The 20,567-nt window shown below is 47.4% G+C and overlaps 1 protein-coding gene across 2 annotated transcripts in view; it reads left to right on the top strand.

Moving 5' to 3' along the window:
- arhgef1a (Rho guanine nucleotide exchange factor (GEF) 1a) overlaps nucleotides 1–20,567 on the top strand; it is an 81,100-nt gene that overhangs the window by 5,274 nt on the left and 55,259 nt on the right. The window contains exons 2-7 of one of the 2 annotated variants that reach the window (XM_035429843.1): nucleotides 3,113–3,232; nucleotides 3,987–4,231; nucleotides 9,204–9,387; nucleotides 9,736–9,856; nucleotides 11,049–11,088; nucleotides 12,000–12,108. In XM_035429843.1, coding sequence (XP_035285734.1) covers nucleotides 3,197–3,232; nucleotides 3,987–4,231; nucleotides 9,204–9,387; nucleotides 9,736–9,856; nucleotides 11,049–11,088; nucleotides 12,000–12,108 — 735 coding nt within the window. In that variant the 5' untranslated portion in view covers nucleotides 3,113–3,196. Of the gene's footprint in view, nucleotides 1–3,112; nucleotides 3,233–3,986; nucleotides 4,232–8,122; nucleotides 8,554–9,203; nucleotides 9,388–9,735; nucleotides 9,857–11,048; nucleotides 11,089–11,999; nucleotides 12,109–20,567 lie in introns of those variants that run through there. The other variant, XM_035429844.1, reaches the window with a different exon arrangement.

The following is a 20,567-nucleotide window of genomic DNA, read 5'->3' as shown; positions in this document are numbered from 1 at the left end:
ATCCAGAGTGCCTTACACAATTTTTTTTTTTTTTTAACATTGCCTCCCTTTTGTTGGATAATACTCTGAAGCAATGCCAAGTGCCTTGCGTGAGGGTGCAATAACGGTGCTCTCCCCGGGAATCGAACCCGTGACCCTTCGGTTATAAGACCAGCCCCTTGCCCATTATGCTGCTCTGAGGCAGGGTTGAGTCTGTGCTGTGTTTGACAGCATCTGCAGCGATGGGCCCTGCAGTGGAACACGGTACCCTTCACGCTGGTAGTTAATCACAGTCTTATCTCTGAGCTGCTCACCCAGCAGGTGATTGCAGGGTGTTCCTGCAGTACACTTTTAAAAGCCCTGGGGCAATGAATATGGGCTTGTACTTGGTTGTGTATATACTCATGCAACACACACACACACCGCACGCACTCTCTCTCTCTCACACACACACTCTTTCACACATACACACCACACTCACACACACACACACATACCCACACACACACATACAACACAACACATGCACACACACCCTCACAGACAGACGCACACAACACATACACACACGCACGCACACTCAACATACAACACAACACATGCACACACACCCTCACAGACACACGCACACAAACTCAGTACAACGCATACACACACACACCCAACAGACCTTCACAGAGACGCACACACACACACGCACACACACAACCTTCCCACGCAGGCTAGTGATAAATAGTTAACTATTGCCCCTCATAAAATTACAGAAGGCCTATTTTATAGGACCTGAGTCTGAGTGAGTCCACAAGGTCATTTACATTAATTTCAGCTTCTGTTGTATTTTCTAAACTAGAAATCAGTGCTTTGAGCTGAACCCAGTCAAAATAACTGCAGCAATGACACACGGTCACCCGCTCAACGAACATTTACCCACTTTAAAACTGATAACGGTCTTCATTTTATGATCTATCTGTGGCATCTTTATTTTTGTTTTGTAACCGTTTCACTCATTCTGGGGCCAGGTTTTTCCCATCAGGTATATCTTATCAATTTAGACCCTGAACGCAAAGTGGAAACGTCACACCGATCTGCAGGGGAGGCACAGGAACTCTGTACCTCAGGGTTGCGGGTTTGAACCCCTGATGTGGGTCACCGTACTCCACCTCTACTCTGCACGCTTACCTGTTGAGCAGGATTGGGCAGTTCCGGTCCTGGAGGACCAGTGTGTATGCAGGCTTCTGTTTACACCATTTGCCCTGGACAAATGAGCTAACTGGCTGTATGCACCAGAACTGGTTCACTCGTAGTTTAGATGACAAGAAAAGGTCTCATATGGAGACACACGAACAGTCTTTGGCTGTCATTCATGTGCTTATCAAGAAATGTCGGAGGGTGTAATTCAGGAGTAATTAAGGCCAGAAGTTGGCATGAAAACCAGAAACAGATACATCCCTCGATGCCCACCTCTGCTCTAGAGTGATATAGAGGATTAATGACAGCAGTGGGGAAGTTTCTCTGCTTCCACATATCAAAACAGTTTTTTGTACAAAAGTTCTTGCTGTGCTCAAATATACCATTGATCCAGCTTTGGGTAGACAAAGATTCCTATATTGGCTTTTAGAGGTGATTTAACCGGTAAATTAACTAGTGAGAGACACCTGCGACACTTTTGGATGAGTGACAGACTAGGTTCGAATCCCTCCTCAGACTCTTAAAAACTGCTTACTCATTACACTGCCTTGCTGGGTAACTACAACTAAAACATTTAAACTATTGCTTTTGCGTCCGTACAAGCTTTGCGGTAAACTCGTTCATATTTCTGAAATCCAAATAAAATACACCCTCACTTTAGAGAGTTCCGCTTTTGGCATTTTGACTGAGTTTAACGTTAGCTACCTTGCTAACGAGACGAAAGTGACGATGGCAAAGGACTGTTCTGCCGTTCCTATGGTTTTGGCTGGACTGCAACAGCGGGGCCAGCCCTACAAACGCAAATGTCTGTGACTGACTGAGTGAGTGACGAAGTTACACCATTGGTCGGCCGAGTTATGACGTCACACCATTGGTCCGGCCGGTCCAGCCATATACTAGGTTTTGACCTGGTCTTGTTAACTAGGCTACTGTTGCTACCCTGCAACGCCACATTTCTAAATGAATGTTAGCCAGCCCTATATATCCTCTACCAGCATACAAACAATTAGTAGGTCTGCCATGTACAATAGCCCATTAAAAAAAACGCTTCCATTTAAAAATGACATACACTTTAATTTATTTGTCATTCATGGTAAAGGGAAAATGAATTAGTCCATGCCTATGTCTTTCTAGAATGTGTTTGCATGCATGTATGTGTATGCATGTTTCTCATAGCCTACATTTATACGAATTACTATTATCACTAAATCATAACAAACACAGTACAAAAAGAAATGATATCTGATGAACAACATATTTTCATTGTACAAAAATGCCAAGTTACTCACACATTCAAAGCACTGTCTAGAAGTAATCTGTCAGAGTATTGATGTTAAAATTGTGCCAGGTTACTTGAAACAATATTGCCTATCTTAGCTCACAACAAGCTGTATTCCCAGGCAATGCTACCCAATGTTTCCTAAATTGTTTTGAAGTAATGTTTTTGAGGTGCCTAGATTTGAAGTAATGACTGACAGACAGCACTTTGTATGTGTGAGTGACTTGGCATTTTTGTACGTTGAAAAACGTGTTTTTCATCAGACGGTATAATTACTTAATTACTTTTGTTCTTTTTCTGCGTTCTGTGATCGTATCCAGGTTTGCGTGTGTCACATGATCTTCATAGTCAGTGTCGCAGGTGGGGCTCGAATCGTTGGCTATTAAATACTGCATTGGCGAAAAACAGGGCGTGGGGCCTTTCTTCTTCTTCAGTTTTATTTTCAGGTCCGCTAGTCAGCGCCTTTTCTTTTTCGCTAGGGGGTTCAGGTAACCATATTTCGCAGCTGAAATCATCATCGCCTCCTTTTCTACCAACCTGTAAAGGAAGTTCTTTGTGCCGGCGGGGGTGTTGTTGGAATTGTAATATGGGTAATCTTTTCCTGAATGTAATTATACCCCAAACCACCCCTCCCCCTCTCTCCAATCTTTTTTTTGCAATCTTCAGGTGGAGCGAGTGTATAAGTCAATAGGAGCTCGTTGAAGCGGTCATGACAGCTCGCCGCCTCTAGGGGTCGCTCTCCCTCTGATAATGGGCCCGGAGGACGACGCTGCACAGACACGCACGGTAGAGTCAGCCTGCGTTACACATTGCCTGTTGAAGGAATAAAGGCCTAATTTCGCAGCAGGAAATTTAAACTGCGAATCGTTTGTTAATGTTCACCGGACAGGCTTTTACGGTTGGTCGCTCCTGTCGAACCACACATGCACTTCCTGTGAGAACAGACACGCTTTGCGCTGAAAATGCTTCGGAGCGACTTGTTTTTTTATTGTTCTCCTTGAACTGCTGACACTTTAAGTTGCTGCCATTTAACAGACACACTTCATCTGTGGATAATTACGCAATATTACCTTGTGTCCATTTACACAGCTCTACAGCATATGTACACGGAAGCAATTCAGGTTAAGCGCCTTACTTAAAGATGTCACAGCGGCTCCCTGCCTGGGAATCAAACCTGCAACCTCTGGCTTACAAGCCCAGCTCCCTAACCATGCTACCGTGTGCATATGCTACACCGCAACCTGTATTCTGATATTTATTTGAATTTTTCTGCCTGCAGGTGTGAATGAATATCATACAGTAAATAATCACACACGGAGAAAGATAGGCAGTGCCTGTGGAGGCAGATTGAGTTGTGTTAAAAATATAATATGCAGTCTTTGGGGTTCAGCCAAATTAGGGCTAAAATTGAAACCTACATGATAGTAAATCTCCAGGAACAGGGGTGGGCAGCCGTGCTGTAGAACATTCAAACACGACACTAAAGTGATTTATTCTTCCCTCTCGCCCCTCCCATTCTCTCTCCTTTCACCCAATGCAGATGATGGCCACGCCTCCGCCCTCTCCCCCCCTCTCCCGCTACCCCGTCGACCCCTTTACCAGCGTCCCCTGCCCGGCCCCGCCCCCCTGCTCCCCTTGCCCCTCCCCGCCTCCGCCCGGCAACGCAAGCCCCGTGACCCTTCGGGCCCTGCGCAGCCGCCACCTGGCGCACCTGGACCCCTGGAGGAGGCACAGCTGGGAGCCCGGGGCCGTGGCGCCGGGCTGCCCGCCCAACGAGGCCCGCAGGTAGGGGGCGCTCTTTCCCCACTTCTCTCCGTTATTATTAAGGTCGTGTCCGGAACAACTTACTTACCTTCTACGGAGTGTGTAAGCTGAGTTTACTGGATGAGGAAGTTGTGTTCAGCTGTTCACTGTGTGTGTTCAGATGCACACTTTTCAGGAAGTAAATCATACTTATTATGAGGTCTTATAGAGAGGAAGAGGCGGAGCCATCTTTGGGTGCCATAAATAAGAGAGGAAGAAGTGGGTCTTTTTGCTACAAGAGCAGGATGTCTTATGACACTTCCACAGTACCGTTGGAAAATAGCATAGAGGATATTTTTTTGCATACTGCCTATTGCATACTCTAAAGGTTCACATTAAACAGTAGGCAGTATGTTTAGCATGTAGTACGTATTTTGAAGACGCAGTAATTTGGTGGTTGTTTCGGACACATTCTTTTTTTCACTTGGACATACTGGAAGTGACTGTGACTGCTATGAGCCAATCAGAAGATTTCATCCTCCGTGACGAAGCTCTATGATTGGTAGTGCGTGGTAGCTCCACCCATTTCACAGGTTTGCCCGATGCTACACACTGGCTTTCTGTGAACGCTCCCGTTTGCATGTTGTGTGAACATTATGCTGCTTGCTGAAGTTTTTCCTTGCTCTCTCACTGCTCAGTGTGGTTTTGTCTTTTATCTGTCTTTTCAAATCTTCCTCATTTCTTCTCCTGACAGCTCTTGAATGAACCAGTGTAGTTCTGCTGAGTTTGCTCTTTTTCCACCTGTCTCTCTCTCTCTCTCTCTGCAAGTCTTTGTTCAGCTCCTGAGCGAATTCCCTCAACACCGGTTCACATTAACACTTTAATTTTCTCGCTGCCAGCCTGCTGAATCTGTCTGATTCATTATCTGCTCGCTGCTTGTCAGCAGCAGTTGTAGACGAACGAATGAGCACTAATCTAGCCTAATGGAAGATGTCTGTTTATTGATTTTGTTTATTGAACAGATTAATTTGTGCAGGTCTCTGGAAAGCCTTTTCCCCTGAGTACGTCAGTAGATCTCACTTGACCGTCCTTCTCGTGACGATTAAATTTGTTCCCGCGGCCCAGCTACTTGTGTGGGCTGTGGATTTGGCCCAGGACTGCAGCGGGGTCTGCTGGTTTTTTGTTCTTAACTGAAAATCAGCATGTTTACATTATTACATTACAGGCATTTAGCAGACGCTCTTATCCAGAGCGACTTACACAACTTTTTACATTGTATCCATTTATACAGCTGGATATATACTGAAGCAATTTGGGTTAAGTACCTTGCTTAAGGGTACAACAGCAGTGTCCTTACCCGGGAATCGAACCTGCGACCTTTCGGTTACGAGCCCAGTTCCTTACCCACTGTGCTACACTCCGTCCAGAGTTTGGTCTTTGTTTAGACCAAAGAAAGCAGGAGAGGTGAGTTAACTGTGCAATCACTTACTTTAACCGATAAATGAAGTACCAGTGAGAACCAACACAGCCCGCAGCGTTCTTGAACCGTGGATTCGTCTCTCCAAACCTTTTTTTACTGAAACGAGGTTTTCTGTGTCGGAAACGGCGATGCTTTCAGCCCGACTGCAACTGTTTTTTTTTTCATAGCGTCCGTAGAACGGGCGCTCAGCGTCGCTGGTAAACGACTCTGGCCTCGCGCTAACAATAGGGCGATTATTACGCTCCCAAATGATCCGTCCGGGACCGGGGAAGACCGACAGTCGCTGACGCCGCCGCAAGGGAAATCTTAAGTGCCAGGCCGTAAGAAGTTAAGGATTATTGCAGGAGGGTTAAAGTATCCGTGTTTGACTGTCGAAAGATCGAGGGAGCTATTATGCATGTGCCAGGAGGCTATGCCGATTGCAACCCGTGTGTGCGGTTGGCTTTTCAGATATGACTTCTGTGCAGCGCTGGGTGCAGGAGACTGCAGGTCAGCACCACTAACTGTAAACTTTGTGTCAATTTTGAAGATTTGCCAGAAGTGCACCGGACGACAAGGGAAGTTTCTTACCATCAGATAAGGTGGCATCGTCAATAAGATCTCATTACGAGATGTTACAAACGAAGTTGCTAAAGTACTACTAAGCTATCAATACTTTACGGTGTGAGATTACAAATATGTGATTAGAATGTTCTTAATTGAACATTCTAATGCTGATGTAACAATCACTGCTGGTAATTGAAAGCAATCGAGTTCTAGAACACAGAGCTCCAGAATGCAGAATTTTAAAAAAACATTCCAAGAACATTAATATTACTAATACTAATAATGATAACTGCATTGTTGTGTTTGGCGTACAATGCTCTCAAATCTCGTTCATTCCAAATAAGACACAATAAATCAGAAAAGCAGAAAACATTACTGACCCTGTCTGAGGCATTTATCCAAGCTTTCAGCTGGACCTGACCTTTTTTAACACTGACTAAGCGCTTGACTCAAAGCTTCTGAAATGCACATGATAGACATAGGCCCTTTGAACATGGGAGGACGCTCAGACCACCTGTTTCAGTCCTGCTCCTCCCCTCCCTCTCTGTGACAGTCGTCGATGGCGCATCATCAGCGGGGGGTAAAATGGGGACATCCCGGCTTTACCGCAAATGGGGGCTATCCCTATCACAGCCCCCTCTCTGTGTGGGGGGACACAGGCAGATCTATATGATGGGCCCTGGGACCCCATGGCTCCATTGTCCGCCCCCCACCCGCCCAGCACACTGAACCTGTTGTCCGGGCCAGTGTGGCACTGGGCTGGCATTGTACCACTGCAGGGCCCTGCCTCTATCGCTATACCGCTACACACAGTCTTAGAGGAGGATTCAAGCAGGAAACGCTAACATAGATAGCGCTGGTCAGCCTCTCCTGATAGTAGGGATAGCATCAGCTGTAGGGATGATGTATTTTTCTTGGGAGTTCTGGCACCTCCAGTGGTGAGAGAGACCAAAGTAAGCGCTGGAAGTTGTGTGAGTTATCGGTGTGAGTTAGCGGTGTGAGTTAGCGGTGTAACTTGGGGCTGTGAGTTATCGGTGTGAGTTAGCAGGGTGATTTAGCGGTGTGAATTAGCAGTGTGATTTAGCGGTGTAACTTGGGGCTGTGAGTTAGCGGTGTGATTTAGCAGTGTGAGTTAGTGGTGTGAGTTAGCGGTGTGATTTAGCAGTGTGATTTAGCGGTGTGATTTAGCAGTGTGAGTTAGCAGTGTGAGTTAGCGGTGTGATTTAGCAGTGTGATTTAGCAGTGTGAGTTAGCGGTGTGATTTAGCAGTGTGATTTAGCAGGGTGAGTTATTTGTGTGATTTAGCACTGTTAGTTAGCAGTGTGAATTAGCAGTGTGAGTTAGTGGTGTGATTTAGCAGTGTGAGATAGCAGTGTGTGTTAGTGGTGTGAATTAGCTGTATGAGTTAGCAGTGTGAGTTAGTGGTGTGATTTAGCAATGCAAGTTAGCGGTGTGTGTTAGCAGTGTGAGTTAGCAGTGTGTGTTAGTGGTGTGAGTTAGCGGTTTGTGTTAGCAGTGTTAGTTAGTGGTGTGAGTTAGCAGTGTGTGTTAGCGGTGTGAGTTAGCAGTGTGTGTTAGCGATGTGAGTTAGCAGTGTGTGTTAGTGGTGTGTGTTAGCGGTGTGAGTTAGCAGTGTGTGTTAGCAGTGTGGGTTAGCGATGTGAGTTAGCAGTGTGTGTTAGTGGTGTGTGTTAGCGGTGTGAGTTAGCAGTGTGTGTTAGCAGTGTGGGTTAGCGATGTGAGTTAGCTGTGTGTGTTAGCTGTGTGAGTTAGTGTGAGTTAAATGTGTGAGATAGGGATGTGAGTTAGCGGTATGATGTAGTTTGGCGGAGTGGCGGTGTGAGTTAAGTGTGTGAGTTAGGGATGTGAGTTAGCGGTGTGGGTTTGCAGTGTAGTTGAGATAGGGATGTAAGTTAGGGATGTGAGTTAGCGGTATGATGTAGTTCGGTGGAGTGGCGGTGTGAGTTAAGTGTGTGAGTTAGGGATGTAAGTTAGGGATGTGAGTTAGCGGTATGATGTAGTTTGGTGGAGTGGCGATGTGAGTTAAGTGTGTGAGTTAGGGATGTGAGTTAGCGGTATGATGTGGTTTGGTGGAGTGGCGGTGTGAGTTAAGTGTGTGAGTTAGGGATGTAAGTTAGGGATGTGAGTTAGCGGTCTGATGTAGTTTGGTGGAGTGGCGGTGTGAGTTAAGTGTGTGAGTTAGGGATGGAGATAGCGACCGCTGTGAGACATATGAGGTAACGGTTTGGCGGTAACGGCTGTGATTGTGCTTGTCAGTAATGTCTCTCTCTGAAGGGGGAGGAGTCATAATGCTGATGGGGAGTGCTGATAGTTGATGGTAATAGTTTGTTTGTCGCTGAAAGATAATTAATGTGTACTGTAGTGTGACTGACTTGTGGTGTTCTTTTGGGTTTTTTCTCCTCTCAGAATTGACTCTGAGGTAAAAAAAAATTTAAATGTGATTCTCCAGATAATCAAACCTCATTTTAAAAATTGCTTGCACATTTTGTTTTCTCCTTCCTCTGGTATCCTTGCATCCCAATATTCCCTCTCTCTTTTTATTTTTCACCTTCTCTCCTTCTCCTTGTCCCTCCATCCTCTCTCTCTCCCCTTAACTTTGTTCAACTGTCTCTTGCTGTCATTATGCCTCTTTGCCTTTCCTCTCCTTTTAAAATTCTTCTTCTCCATCCACCTCCCTCTCTCATTCTCTTTCAATTCCTTCCTCTTTCTTTGCATCCCTCTTTCTTCCCTCCCTCTTTCTTTTCTGCTCTCTACACTCCCCTTCCTCTCCCTCTCCTTTTCCTAACCTCTTTCTTTCTCTCTCTCCCATCCCCCCTCTCTCTATTCTCTCCCTCTATCTACCCAACCCTCTCTCCTCTCTATCTCTCTCTGTCTTACCCTTGCTCCCCCTCTTCCCTTCCTTTCTTCTCCCCCTCACTCTCTCTCTGTCCCCGCCTCACCCCACCTCGCCCCCCTTCCCCCTCTCAGTGTGAGCCTGGAGGATCTGGACCCGGAGGAGATGGAGAAGCTGCTGTGTGGGGCCCTGGGGCCACAGAGGAGCCCGGACCCGCGCCGGGTCCCCTTCCCTCAGTACGGCCAGGAGCCGGGGTCCCTGCAGTCCCTCACCGAGGAGGAGGCGGGGCCAGAGCCGCAGCACTACTCCGTACTGGAGGTGAGGCGTGGCCCAGTCGCTGCGCTGCGATTGGACTGCCTGGGTGTCAGTCAGCCCTGTATTATTGTAGAGACACAAGTACAGACACTTGCACACACAGGGTAAGGTGTGATCACACACCAGTACATGCACGCTTGCAGTGTGTGTGTGTGTGTGTGTGTGTGTATGTTTTTGCAAGGTTGTGGGTGTGTATGTGTGTGTGTGTTTGTGTGAAAGGAAAGTGTGCTGTATGAATAGATGCAGTGTGTGCCGTATAATGCTCCACAGTATGAATGGAGCTGCTGTCTCTCTCTCTTTCTCTCTCTCTCTCCCTCACACACTCTCCCCCTTTCTCTCTCTCTCTCTCAGGGTCAGTCCACTCAGTTGCAGGGCTGTAGTGCTTCAGCTCCGTCTCTGTGCCACGGTGTGGAGACCCGACCCCGGCCTCGCTCGCCCAAACCCCCGCTGCGCCCCCGCTCACACTGCTACGGTGAGACCGCCGGGTGCGTCGCCCGGGTCTGTCTGTCTGTCTGTCTGTCCCTCCCTCACTGTGTCTGTCTGTCTGTCTGTCTGCTTGTCCCTCCCTCACTGTGTCTGTCTGTCTGTCTGTCCGCTTGTCCCTCCCTCACTGTGTCTGTCTGCCTGCCTGTCTGTCTGTCTGTCTGTCTGTCTGTCCGTTTGTCCCTCCCTCACTGTGTCTGTCTGCCTGCCTGTCTGTCTGTCTGTCTGCTTGTCCCTCCCTCACTGTGTCTGTCTGCCTGCCTGTCTGTCTGTCTGTCTGTCCGTTTGTCCCTCCCTCACTGTGTCTGTCTGTCTGTCTGTCCGCTTGTCCCTCCCTCACTGTGTCTGTCTGCCTGCCTATCTGTCTGTCTGTCTGTCCGTTTGTCCCTCCCTCACTCACTGTCTGTCTGTCTATCTGTCTGTCCGCTTGTCCCTTCCTCACTGTCTCTGTCTGTCTGTCAGTCTGTCTGCGTGTTCGTCTGTCCGCTCACCTGTCCCTCCCTCACTGTCTGTCTGCATGTCTGCCTGCCTGTCCGGTTGTCCCTCCCTCACTGTCCGTCTGTCTATTTGTCTGTCTGCCTGTCTATCTGTCTGCCTGTCTGTCTGTCTGTCTGTCTGCCTGCCTGTCTGTCTGTCTGTCTGCCTGCCTGTCCGGTTGTCCCTCCCTCACTGTCCGTCTGTCTGTCTGTCTGCCTGTCTATCTGTCTGTCTGCCTGCCTGTCTGTCTGTCTGTCTGTCCGCTTGTTCCTCCCTCACTGACTGTCTGTCCGTCCGTCTGTCTGTTTGTCTGTCTGTCTGTCTGCTTGTCCCTCCCTCCCTCACTGTCTGTCTGTCTGTCTGTCTGTCCGCTTGTCCCTTCCTCACTGTCTCTGTCTGTCTGTCTGTCAGTCTGTCTGCCTGCCTGCCTGTCTGTCTGCATGTCTGCCTGCCTGTCCGGTTGTCCCTCCCTCACTGTCCGTCTGTCTGTTTGTCTGTCTGCCTGTCTATCTGTCTGCCTGCGTGTCTGTCTGTCTGTCTTACACTCTTTATCTGTCAGTTAGTACATGTGTAAAATGCAGTGCATCCATTCAGCTGATGGCTTTGCCACTTGGTCAGTGATAAAGACCTCAGTCTGATGTCATAGCTTCTCAATGTGACGCATGACAGAAGCATGTTTAATGACGGACACCTCCTCGTTTCAGAAACCTCGCTCTACAGCCAGGTCGGAGGGTCCACGCACAGGTGAGTCTGTTCACCCGCACATGCTCAGTGCTGAGAACGCTTGCTGTGGTCATGTGATCGGCTCAAGTAATCTCATTATTACCCAATGCTATTATTACCCACAGTTTGTGCTGTTTTGGTTCCCTTAATGGGGTGACTGTATATTTAAAGGGCTGTAATTATGTAATGTAAAATGTAAAAATGTAATGTATCCCAGGATATGGATGTAAATACACTTAAATTAAAGCTGACATTCTGCACTTTAACCTCATATTCATCATTTAATTTCAAATCCAATGTGCTGAAGTACAGAGCCAAAACAAAAAAATAGTGTGCCTGTCCCAATACTTTTGCATTTAACTGTATGTTTCTGCAATGCACAGACGCAAAATAACACAGGGATTTTTCTCTTTTTTGTATCCAATTTCAACCCCACACTTCTCTTTTTCCTCATTACATTCATCCTCTTCTCCCCTTTCTCTTTTTCTTCCTGTCCTCTACTGTCCACCACACTCTTTCTCTTCTCTTTTCCCTTCTTCTTTCTGTTCTTCTCTATCCTTTACTGCCCTCTCTTCTGTCTTTCCCAATCCTTTGGTTTATCTCCTTCCCTCTCTCCCTCTTCTTCCCTCTCCCTCTCTTACCCTCTCTTCCTGTCTTCAATTCCACTCCATCGCCGCTCTCCCTCGCTCCCCTCTCCTTCTCTCCTCCTCTCACTCGCTCCTCTCTCCTCCTCTCTCCTCCTCTCCCTCGCTCCCTCTCTGTCCCCCACTCTCCCTCCCCCTCCTCCTCTCCCTCGCTCCTCTCTTCTCCTCTCCCTCACTCCCCTCTCCTCCTCTCCCTCACTCCCCTCTCCTCCTCTCCCTCGCTCCTCTCTCCTCCTCTCCCTCGCTCCCCCTCTCCTCCTCTCCTCCCCTCTCCTCCTCTCCCCTCAGCGTGGATGCAGAGGGAGAGAGGGAGGAAGGGGAGGAGAGAGAGAGGGAGAACGGCAGCACCCTCGAACGCACCCTCAGCTTCCTGCGCAAGATGGCGGGGAACCGTAAGGTGAGAGACCGCGATCATGACCGCGACCGCGAACGCGGTGTGTATGAACGCAAAGAGATGGAGAGACGGATGCATGTTCGTACGTTAAACAATATGGCAGAATTACATTATATATTGTAAATGTTTCGTAATTGCTTTTTAATTGACTGTTTGGTGGTGGTGTAACAGCACATACATTTCACTGGCCGAACTTGGCATTGCCAGTTGGACCAGGGTTCTCCGTATATGCACAGTTGGACACTAGAGGGCACTGCAGTCCTGACTGGGAAATTGTGTGTACGTCTGCTCCTAATTATTTAACGAGCTCAACCATATCTTGAACTGACATTAGCATAAGCACCGGCTACAGCTGCAGACTGCAAGTGTATCCTAAACATTTTACTGTGCTTGAGTACAGGAGTGAACCATCGTTGTTTATAGAACTGTCAGAAAAACAAAACTAAGATGACTGGTTGGAGCAAAAACGAGCACACAGGTGGACCCCCCAGGACTGTGGTTGTGCTCTCCTCGACCTCAATGGCTGGGGTTCTGTGGGTAAATGTTGCCTCGGCGCCCCCTAGGGACCGGCCAGAAAAGCACAGATCAGCAGCTGTTCGAGAAGGGCCTTCTAGGAGATGTGCCTATTCTGTGCTTGCTGTTAGAGCTCCTGCTGTAGGTTGTGTGGCGCATCATAGCACCCCATGGTCAGAAAATCCATGATTAAAATGCATGTGCATCCTTAGTGTTAGAGGTAGGGTTAGGGTTCCCCACTGGGAGTTTTTTTTTTACTTTATGTACTTGCTATTTGAGGGTAAGTGCGTAAGTGTTTTAAAATAGGTGTGGCCTACAGTTAAGTTTACTGTGTAAAATAAATTGCAACTTTATGGAAATCCAGACCCACTGTGGGGTGTAGTGGGTACCCATTATCAGCATATGAATGGTGGATTTCGTAGCACCTTTTCACAATTTTAATCATGGATTTTTGGGCAATGGGGTAGTAGCACCCCAGTGGTGTGTGAAAGATCCTGTGGGTGAATATATCACAGGAGTCCTTATGCTTCAGAGATCTGTTCCAGGGCGTGGGTGGTACAACTACGTGGTCAAAGCAAAGCACATTTTCAAACAGCGCGGAGAAAGTTTTAATAAATGGCATAAGAAAAAAAAATGTTCAGAAATAAAGCCAGAGCTCTGTCCGCTCTGGTGGTGGATTGCGGTGTGGTGATGTCACGACATAGCTGAATGGCTGGCGTGCGCGTTCGGTGCTGACCTTCGCCGTTCACACGGAACTCTTTCACGTTCTGGAATCGGGGAGTGTTCCTTCCTCTTTGCAAGTTCGTGTGGCGCCGCGCCAGCGCGTTTTGAGCCACTTCCTGTGTGGATGAGGGCTTCCTTTGACTTCCTGCGCCTTCAGTGTGCCCTTAGCGTGATAAAGCTTAGTGCCTCCTATTCAGACACTCAGGAGCGGGACCTGAAGTAAGAGACTCTCATCATGAAAGGAGTCTTTGGAGTTGAGTGGCTTTTTCAGTTTGAGTACCAGGTACGTGCAGTTTATTGCAGTGACCAGCAGAGGGCATTGCTCTATGCATGTTTGCTGAGAAACTGGCTGTGTGCCCTTGCTGTTCCAATCATGTATGCTGAAGTGGATTGTTTCATTGCAGTTGATAAATTGCAGGTGAAATTAGTTTGTCATGCCATAGGTCTATTGTTTTTTTTTGTTTGTTTTTTTGTTTTTCAAGACCAGGATTGACACAGTGTTAGATACTATCTAGGTTGTAGGTGAACAGCACTAGGTACCCTTTAGTGGTAGGAAAATGGTGAGCATTGTCAGGCAGAATGGCCTGTTCTCGTCGTTATGTTATGTTTTGTGATGTTGTGTTGTGTTGTGTTGTGTTATGTTAGTGTTGTTGTGTTTCATGTTATGTCACGTTATGTTATGTTACAGTATGTTCATGTTGTGTTGTTTTTTTTGTTATGTTATGATATGTTATGTTGTCTTTGTGTTGTGTTGTGTTGTTTTATGTTATGTTATGTTAGTGTTGTGTTTCATGTTATGTTATGTTACATTATGTTAGTGTTGTATTGTATTGTGTTGTGTTGTGTTGTGTTGTTTTATGTTATGTTATGTTACAGTATGTTAGTGTTGTATTGTATTGTGTTGTGTTGTGTTATGTTAGTCTTGTGTTATGTTCTCCTTTGTGAGTATATTATTATTTTGTGGTAAAAACACAGCTGTGCTTCGATGAATCTCTTTGTCGGGGTAATTGTGAGAAAGCGAGCGAGACAGCGATGCACCGTGATGCTCTCATCCTGTTCCAGGGGGAGATTCGGGTCGGTCGAGCCCGGCCCGCTGGTTTACCAGATGTGAAATGTGAGGTGAATAATGCTGGCTCTATTTGTGTCTGGGGCCCCTGTAATGACGTGTGCGGCTGACGGGGCTTATCTGCAAACCCTATCGGCCGCACCTCAGAGACGGTCGCCGTGACGTCAGGGAGGGGCGGGGGGTGGGGGGGGGGGTGTTGGGGGTTTGGGGTTCCGGGGTGTGGGTTCGTGGGAGTTTGTTTATGAAGTGACATAACCACGGTCAGCCGATTGCCAGCAACGAGGAAATCGCTGGTTTTGGAACACGGGGGCTATTTCTGGTGTTTTACTCCATCTGTACACTGTGTGTGTGCGCGTGCGTGTGCGCGTGTGCGTGTGCCTGCACATGTAGAGTGTTTCTGTGTGTGTACGTGTGTGAAACTGTAGTTATGAAAATTATTGTAAGTTCATGAAAGCTTTTCCCATTATTAGTACTGTTATTTGTGTGCTTAGGATTTGAGTGTGATCTATAGTTGTGTTTATGTATGCATGTGTATGTTTGTGTGTATCTGTGCGTGTGCGTGTACATGTATGTCTACGTGTCTTGTGTTTGTGTGCGTGTGTCCATGTGTGCGTGTGTCCGTGTGTGTGTGTGTGTGTGTGCAGTGTGCATAGTTATTGGTTCTTGTGTGCATGAGTATGTGTGCTTGTAAGTGTGTGTGTGTGTGTGTGTGGCTGGGTAGGTCAGTGTGTGTGGACGAGTATGCATGCTTGTGTGTGTGTGTGTGTGTGTCTGTGTGTGTGTGTGTATGTGTGCGCTTGTGTGTCTTTTCTGGCTGGTATATCAATGTGTGTGTGTGTGTGTGTGTGTGTGTGTGTGTCTGTGTGTGTGTGTGTGTGTCTGTGTGTGAGTGTGTGTGTGTCTGTGTGTGTGTGTGTGTGTCTGTGTGTGTGTCTGTGTGTGTCTGTGTGTGTGTGTGTGTCTGTGTGTGTGTGTGTGTCTGTGTCTGTGTGTGTGTGTGTGTGTGTGTGTCTGTGTCTGTGTCTGTGTGTGTGTGTGTGTGTGTGTGTGTGTGTGTCTGTGTGTGTGTGTGTGTCTGTGTCTGTGTCTGTGTGTGTGTGTGTGTGTGTGTGTGTGTGTGTGTGTGTGTGTGTGTCTGTGTGTGTGTGTGTGTGATTGGGTTTTGTGGGGGTGGCCTTTTCACGCATGACTGGAAGAAAGAAAAAGATAAACTTTCAGAAGCTTTTTCATTACACGGGTTCACCTACCAATTATCTACATCTGTCCTGACACTCAGATCAGCAGCCTACATGCCCATAATGCTAAAGCCTTCACCAGTTACTCCTGCAGATTTGCACATGATTCTAAAGCATGAACCAGTTACTCCTGTAGATTTGCACATGATTCTAAAGCATGAACCAGTTGCTCCTGCAGATTTGCACATGATTCTAAAGCATGAACCAGTTACTCCTGCAGATTTGCACATGAAAAAGCATGCACCTGTTATTCCTGCAGATTTGCACATAATTCTAAAGCAAGAACCAGTTACTCCTGCAGATTTGCACATGAAAAAGCATGCACCAGTTATTCCTGCAGGTTTGCACATAATTCTAAAGCCTTCTCCAGTTATCACTGCAGATTTGCACATGATTCTAAAGCATGAACTAGTTACTCCTGTACATTTGCACATGATTCTAAAGCCCTCTCCAGTTGCCCTCTCCTGCTGGTTTTCTGTTTTCGTTTATTGGCGTCTTGGCTCTCTGGGTTCTGATGGGGTCCATGTTTCAGAAGTGAAATCAGTGGGCTGAGTGGAAATGCACTGCATGATGGGAAATTCCGCTATGAAGGTGAAACGAGAGGTCAAAGGTCATGTCTGGTGCCATGTAGAAACCTGTGAGACAAAGTGGGCGGGGACTCCACACGTATGGGCGTGTTGTTGCCTTGGTGTGTGTGTGTGTGTCTGTGTGTGTGTGTGTGTGGTGTTAAACAGGCTGAGTGTGTATGTGTGCGTGTGCATGTGCGTGTGCGCGTGTGCCTGTTCGTGCGTGTGTGTGTGTGTGCTTTTGTGTGGTGTGAAACAGATCTGTATAATGGCTGGGTTTGTGTGTGTATGTGTGTGTGGGTGGGTGTGTATATGTGTGTGATATTACACAGTCCTGTATGAAGGCAGTGTGTGTGTGTGTGGTGTTAGACAGATCTGTATAAAGGCAGTGTGTGTCTGTTTGTGTGGTGTTAAACAGATCTGTATAATGGCAGTGCGTGTGTGTGAGTGTGTGTGGGGTGTTAGACAGATCTGTATAATGGCTGTGTGTGTATCTGTACATGTGCATGTGTATGTGAGTGTGTGTGTGGTGTTAGACAGATCTGTATAATGGCTGTGCGTGTGTGTGAGTGTGTGTGTGGTGTTACACACACTGCCTTTATACAGATCTGTCTAACACCACACACACACTCACACACACGCACAGCCATTATACAGATCTGTCTAACACCACACACACACTCACATACACATGCACATGTACAGATACACACACAGCCATTATACAGATCTGTCTAACACCCCACACACACTCACATACACACACTGCCTTTATACAGATCTGTCTATGTGAGTGTGTGTGGGGTGTTAGACAGATCTGTATAATGGCTGGGTGTGTATGTGTGTGTGTGTGTGTGGGGGGTGTGGGTGTGTATGTGTGTTTGTATGCATGTGTGTGGTGTGAAAGGTTCATGCAGTTCGTGCGGTATGAATGCATCGTGACCGTCTGTTTATTTTTAAAATGTGCAATTACCATGATTCAGGTTACCAAGGCAACAAGTGTGTGTGACTGTTGGAGGAAATGTATTACTCGGGAATTAGAGTTCCTTTGTAGTTTGCTATATTTGCGTGTGTTTGTGTGATTCTGTTTTAGTGGTGTTGTGTGTGTGTGTGTGTGTGTGTGTGTGCATTACATGCCTCCAAGTCTATAATGGCAGTGCAGAGGCAGAAGTTTGACGTTTGGGCTGAATGCCCCGCCCTCCTTCCCTGTCCCTCCGTCTGTGTTCCCCTCTTTCTCCGTCAGGCTGTTACTGGGGTGGAGGGCACGATTGCATCAGCAGGAACTGCCCCTCTCTCCCTCTCCACATCCCTCCCTCCTCTTGTTCCCCCCTCGCCCCCCTCCCTTCCCCCAGGCACTCAAGCTGTCCCTCAGAAGTTCCGCTGGGCCGGGCTGGTCTGGAGTGTGTAACGGTCACGGCGGCTGGAAGGAAGGGGGGGGCGGGGGGCGAGGGGGGGGGGGTGTCATTTTCAAAAGTTGTGGGGACTCTGGCAGGATGTGCAGTGACAGCCGGTGCCCGTAGGATCGACCGACCGCGTTTCTTCCGCGTGTTTTAACTTTTTAAAACTCCTCTCTCTCCTCCTCCAGCCCTCTCTATTTTTATCCCTCCTTTCACCTCTCCACCCCGTTCTTTACACCTTCTCTCTCTCTCTCTCTCCCCTATTGTGTTCGTGCATCTCTTCTGCCTGTGTTTGAACCCTCATTCCTCTCTCTCTCTCTCTCTCGCTTTGTCTCTCTCAGGCTGATGTGCTGGTCAGCTGACAGTGGCCTTTGCTCAATGACCTGTTTTGTCGTGAGCATCTGTCTCCATTACTGCGATTCTCCACAGACAAGCAGAGACTGTCACAGTGCGATTCTCACTTAAGACCCAGCAGCACTTGCCTTGCAGAAATTAAACAGTTCACTGTTACTGGGGATTAGTCTTGTGAGCCTTGAAATTCTCTCTGAATATGTGTATGTTTATGTGTCTTTGTTTCCGTCTCATCTCTCCTTCTCTCTCTCTCTCTCTTTCCCTCTCCCTTCCTCTCTGTTAAGAGCACAACAAACTTTGCAAAGATTAATTATGTAACTCAGAAAAATAATTTATTAAGTATATCTAACATGTACTACTACTAGTACCATGAGTACTACTACTACTATAACATAATTGTCTATGGTTGGCTATACAATGTATTTTCTCATTGACCTTGTAAGATGCCAGCAATCAGACATATTCTCCTGGTCCCCTCGTCTCTGTTGCCCTGTAAGTGATGTAAATGAGGAAAAGGCTTGCTTCAGATTTAATTCAATTCTGTTTTTGTATTTTGTAAGTTTTTTTTGCCAGGGCCCATGTCTGACAGCACTGATCTAGCAGAGCCAGGTTCTTTCTCTTCTTTTCCTTTCCTGTTGCTTTTATCTCTCTGCCGCTCTTCCCTGTCTTCCTGCTCTTGGTCTCCATCTCCCCTCTCCCCACTCATTCCCCCTGTCTCCTGTTTCCTCTCACTCTCACTTTCTCTCCCTCTCCCTCTCTCTCTCTCTCTCTCTCTCTCTCTCTCTCTCGTTCGCTGATCTCTGTGTATTGCGGTGCTGTTTCTTGTCACAATGGCTCTTTGCAGAGAAGATGGCAGAACAGTGTCAGTCTCTGCCTGGTCTGAATAGCAGGCCTGTGCGTTAGCAAACACCTGGTCATTATCTCGCTGGAGAGAGGCGTTCGACCACGGCCGAACCCACGCTCCCCCGCCCCCCCCTCCCCTTCCCCGCCCACCAGCCACCGATCGTGCCCGCGAGCCAACCACACGGCAGCTGAGCCGTATCCCACGGCAACAGCCTCGCGGTGACAGGCGCACTTGACGAGCTGGGACTCATACCAGCGCTGTCTAATGGAGCGATCGTGCGCAGGCCCAGATACAGTATTTTTTTTTCAGTTAACGTTAGCTCCTCAGGATTAAGGGCCAGTCTGAAATATCCGCTTGTGGCTTCGTTCGCTGAAGCTCATTAAGATTCGGTCATTTGAGTGGGGGTGGATTTGATAACATAGATCAGGCAAATCCTTACGTGATATAGGTGGAGGTTGCTGATTGTGTTTTATATGTGTGGAATGTGGTAGTTACATTTCAAAGGGTTGACTGTAACGTTACTTTCCAGCCACTGGATATGAGTAGGCACGGTGTTGCAGTGGGTAGCACTGTCGCCTCACAGCTAGGTACGGCGACATAGCTCAGGAGGTAAGACCGATTGTCTGGCAGTTGGAGGGTTGCCGGTTCAAACCCCGCCCTGGGCGTGTCGAAGTGTCCTTGAGCAAGACACCTAACCCCTAACTGCTCTGGCGAATGAGAGGCATCAATTGTAAAGCGCTTTGGATAAAAGCGCTATATAAATGCAGTCCATTTACCATTTACCAGGTACGAGTCCGTCCTGGGCCTTTCTGCATGGAGTTTGCATATTCTCCCCGTGTCCACATAGGTTTCCTCCAGGTATTCCGGTTTCCTCCCATAGTCCAAAGATATGCAGGTAGGCCTGTCCAGGGTTTATTCCTGCCTCTCGCCAAGTGCACGCTGGGATAGGCTCCTGCTCCACCCACGGCCCTGCCCAGAATATGCGGGTATTGATAATGGATGGATGGATGTGAATATGCATAAGCAGGTGTCTTCTGTCTTTTTCTATATTACTGCTATGCAGTAGTATCTGCTATCAGGGGAGCTGTAAGGGGGGAGGAGTTAAGATGATGAGGGCCCCTGATTGACAGGGGCCTTCAAACAATATTAATAATAGGATTTTCTAAGGTGATGGGGCCCAATGTGAGCTCTCTTCATGGGGCCCCAAATCACAGGTGGTGCCCCTGCTTGCTGTGCTATTGTGAACACAAGTTGCCTTACCTAAAAATGAGTGGACACACAAGAAGATAAGAAGGAATATCCTCTTACAAAGTTTATTCACTTTAGCTACCTGTGACATCACAGACATTTGGAACAATCCAGGATGACCCCGCCCAATTTTGCATTGATTGTTTTGTCAGCCCTGAGGCCTAGATCAGTGAATGGCATGATGGGAATTTCTTTATTTTTACACATTCATTGTTGCCATTCTTAAATGTAGTTTTTTCTATGCCAAGTTTGCTCCATTAATGTTGTAGTCATTAATTTTGTAGTCAATTTTGTAGTCATTTTTAAATGTTCGGAAAGTAGTTTGCCCAACGAACGCTTGATGACATAAACATTGTTTATTAGGGTTCTTCTATGGTGCGGGCAGTGTTTCCCCTCCCATTTAAATGTACAGTGTGCAGCCTATTACATGGAAAACCAAATTACCAGTGCCACCCAAACCGGTGTCGTGTTGTGTGGTCCAGGTACTTAGCGCTGTAAGATTGCAAATATGTGATTAGA

This window comes from Anguilla anguilla, chromosome 8 (genome assembly GCF_013347855.1).
Source record: "Anguilla anguilla isolate fAngAng1 chromosome 8, fAngAng1.pri, whole genome shotgun sequence".
Classification (NCBI taxonomy): Eukaryota; Metazoa; Chordata; class Actinopteri; order Anguilliformes; family Anguillidae; genus Anguilla; species Anguilla anguilla.
Note: the sequence above shows the minus strand (reverse complement) of the source record. Positions and strands in the feature narration are given on the sequence as shown.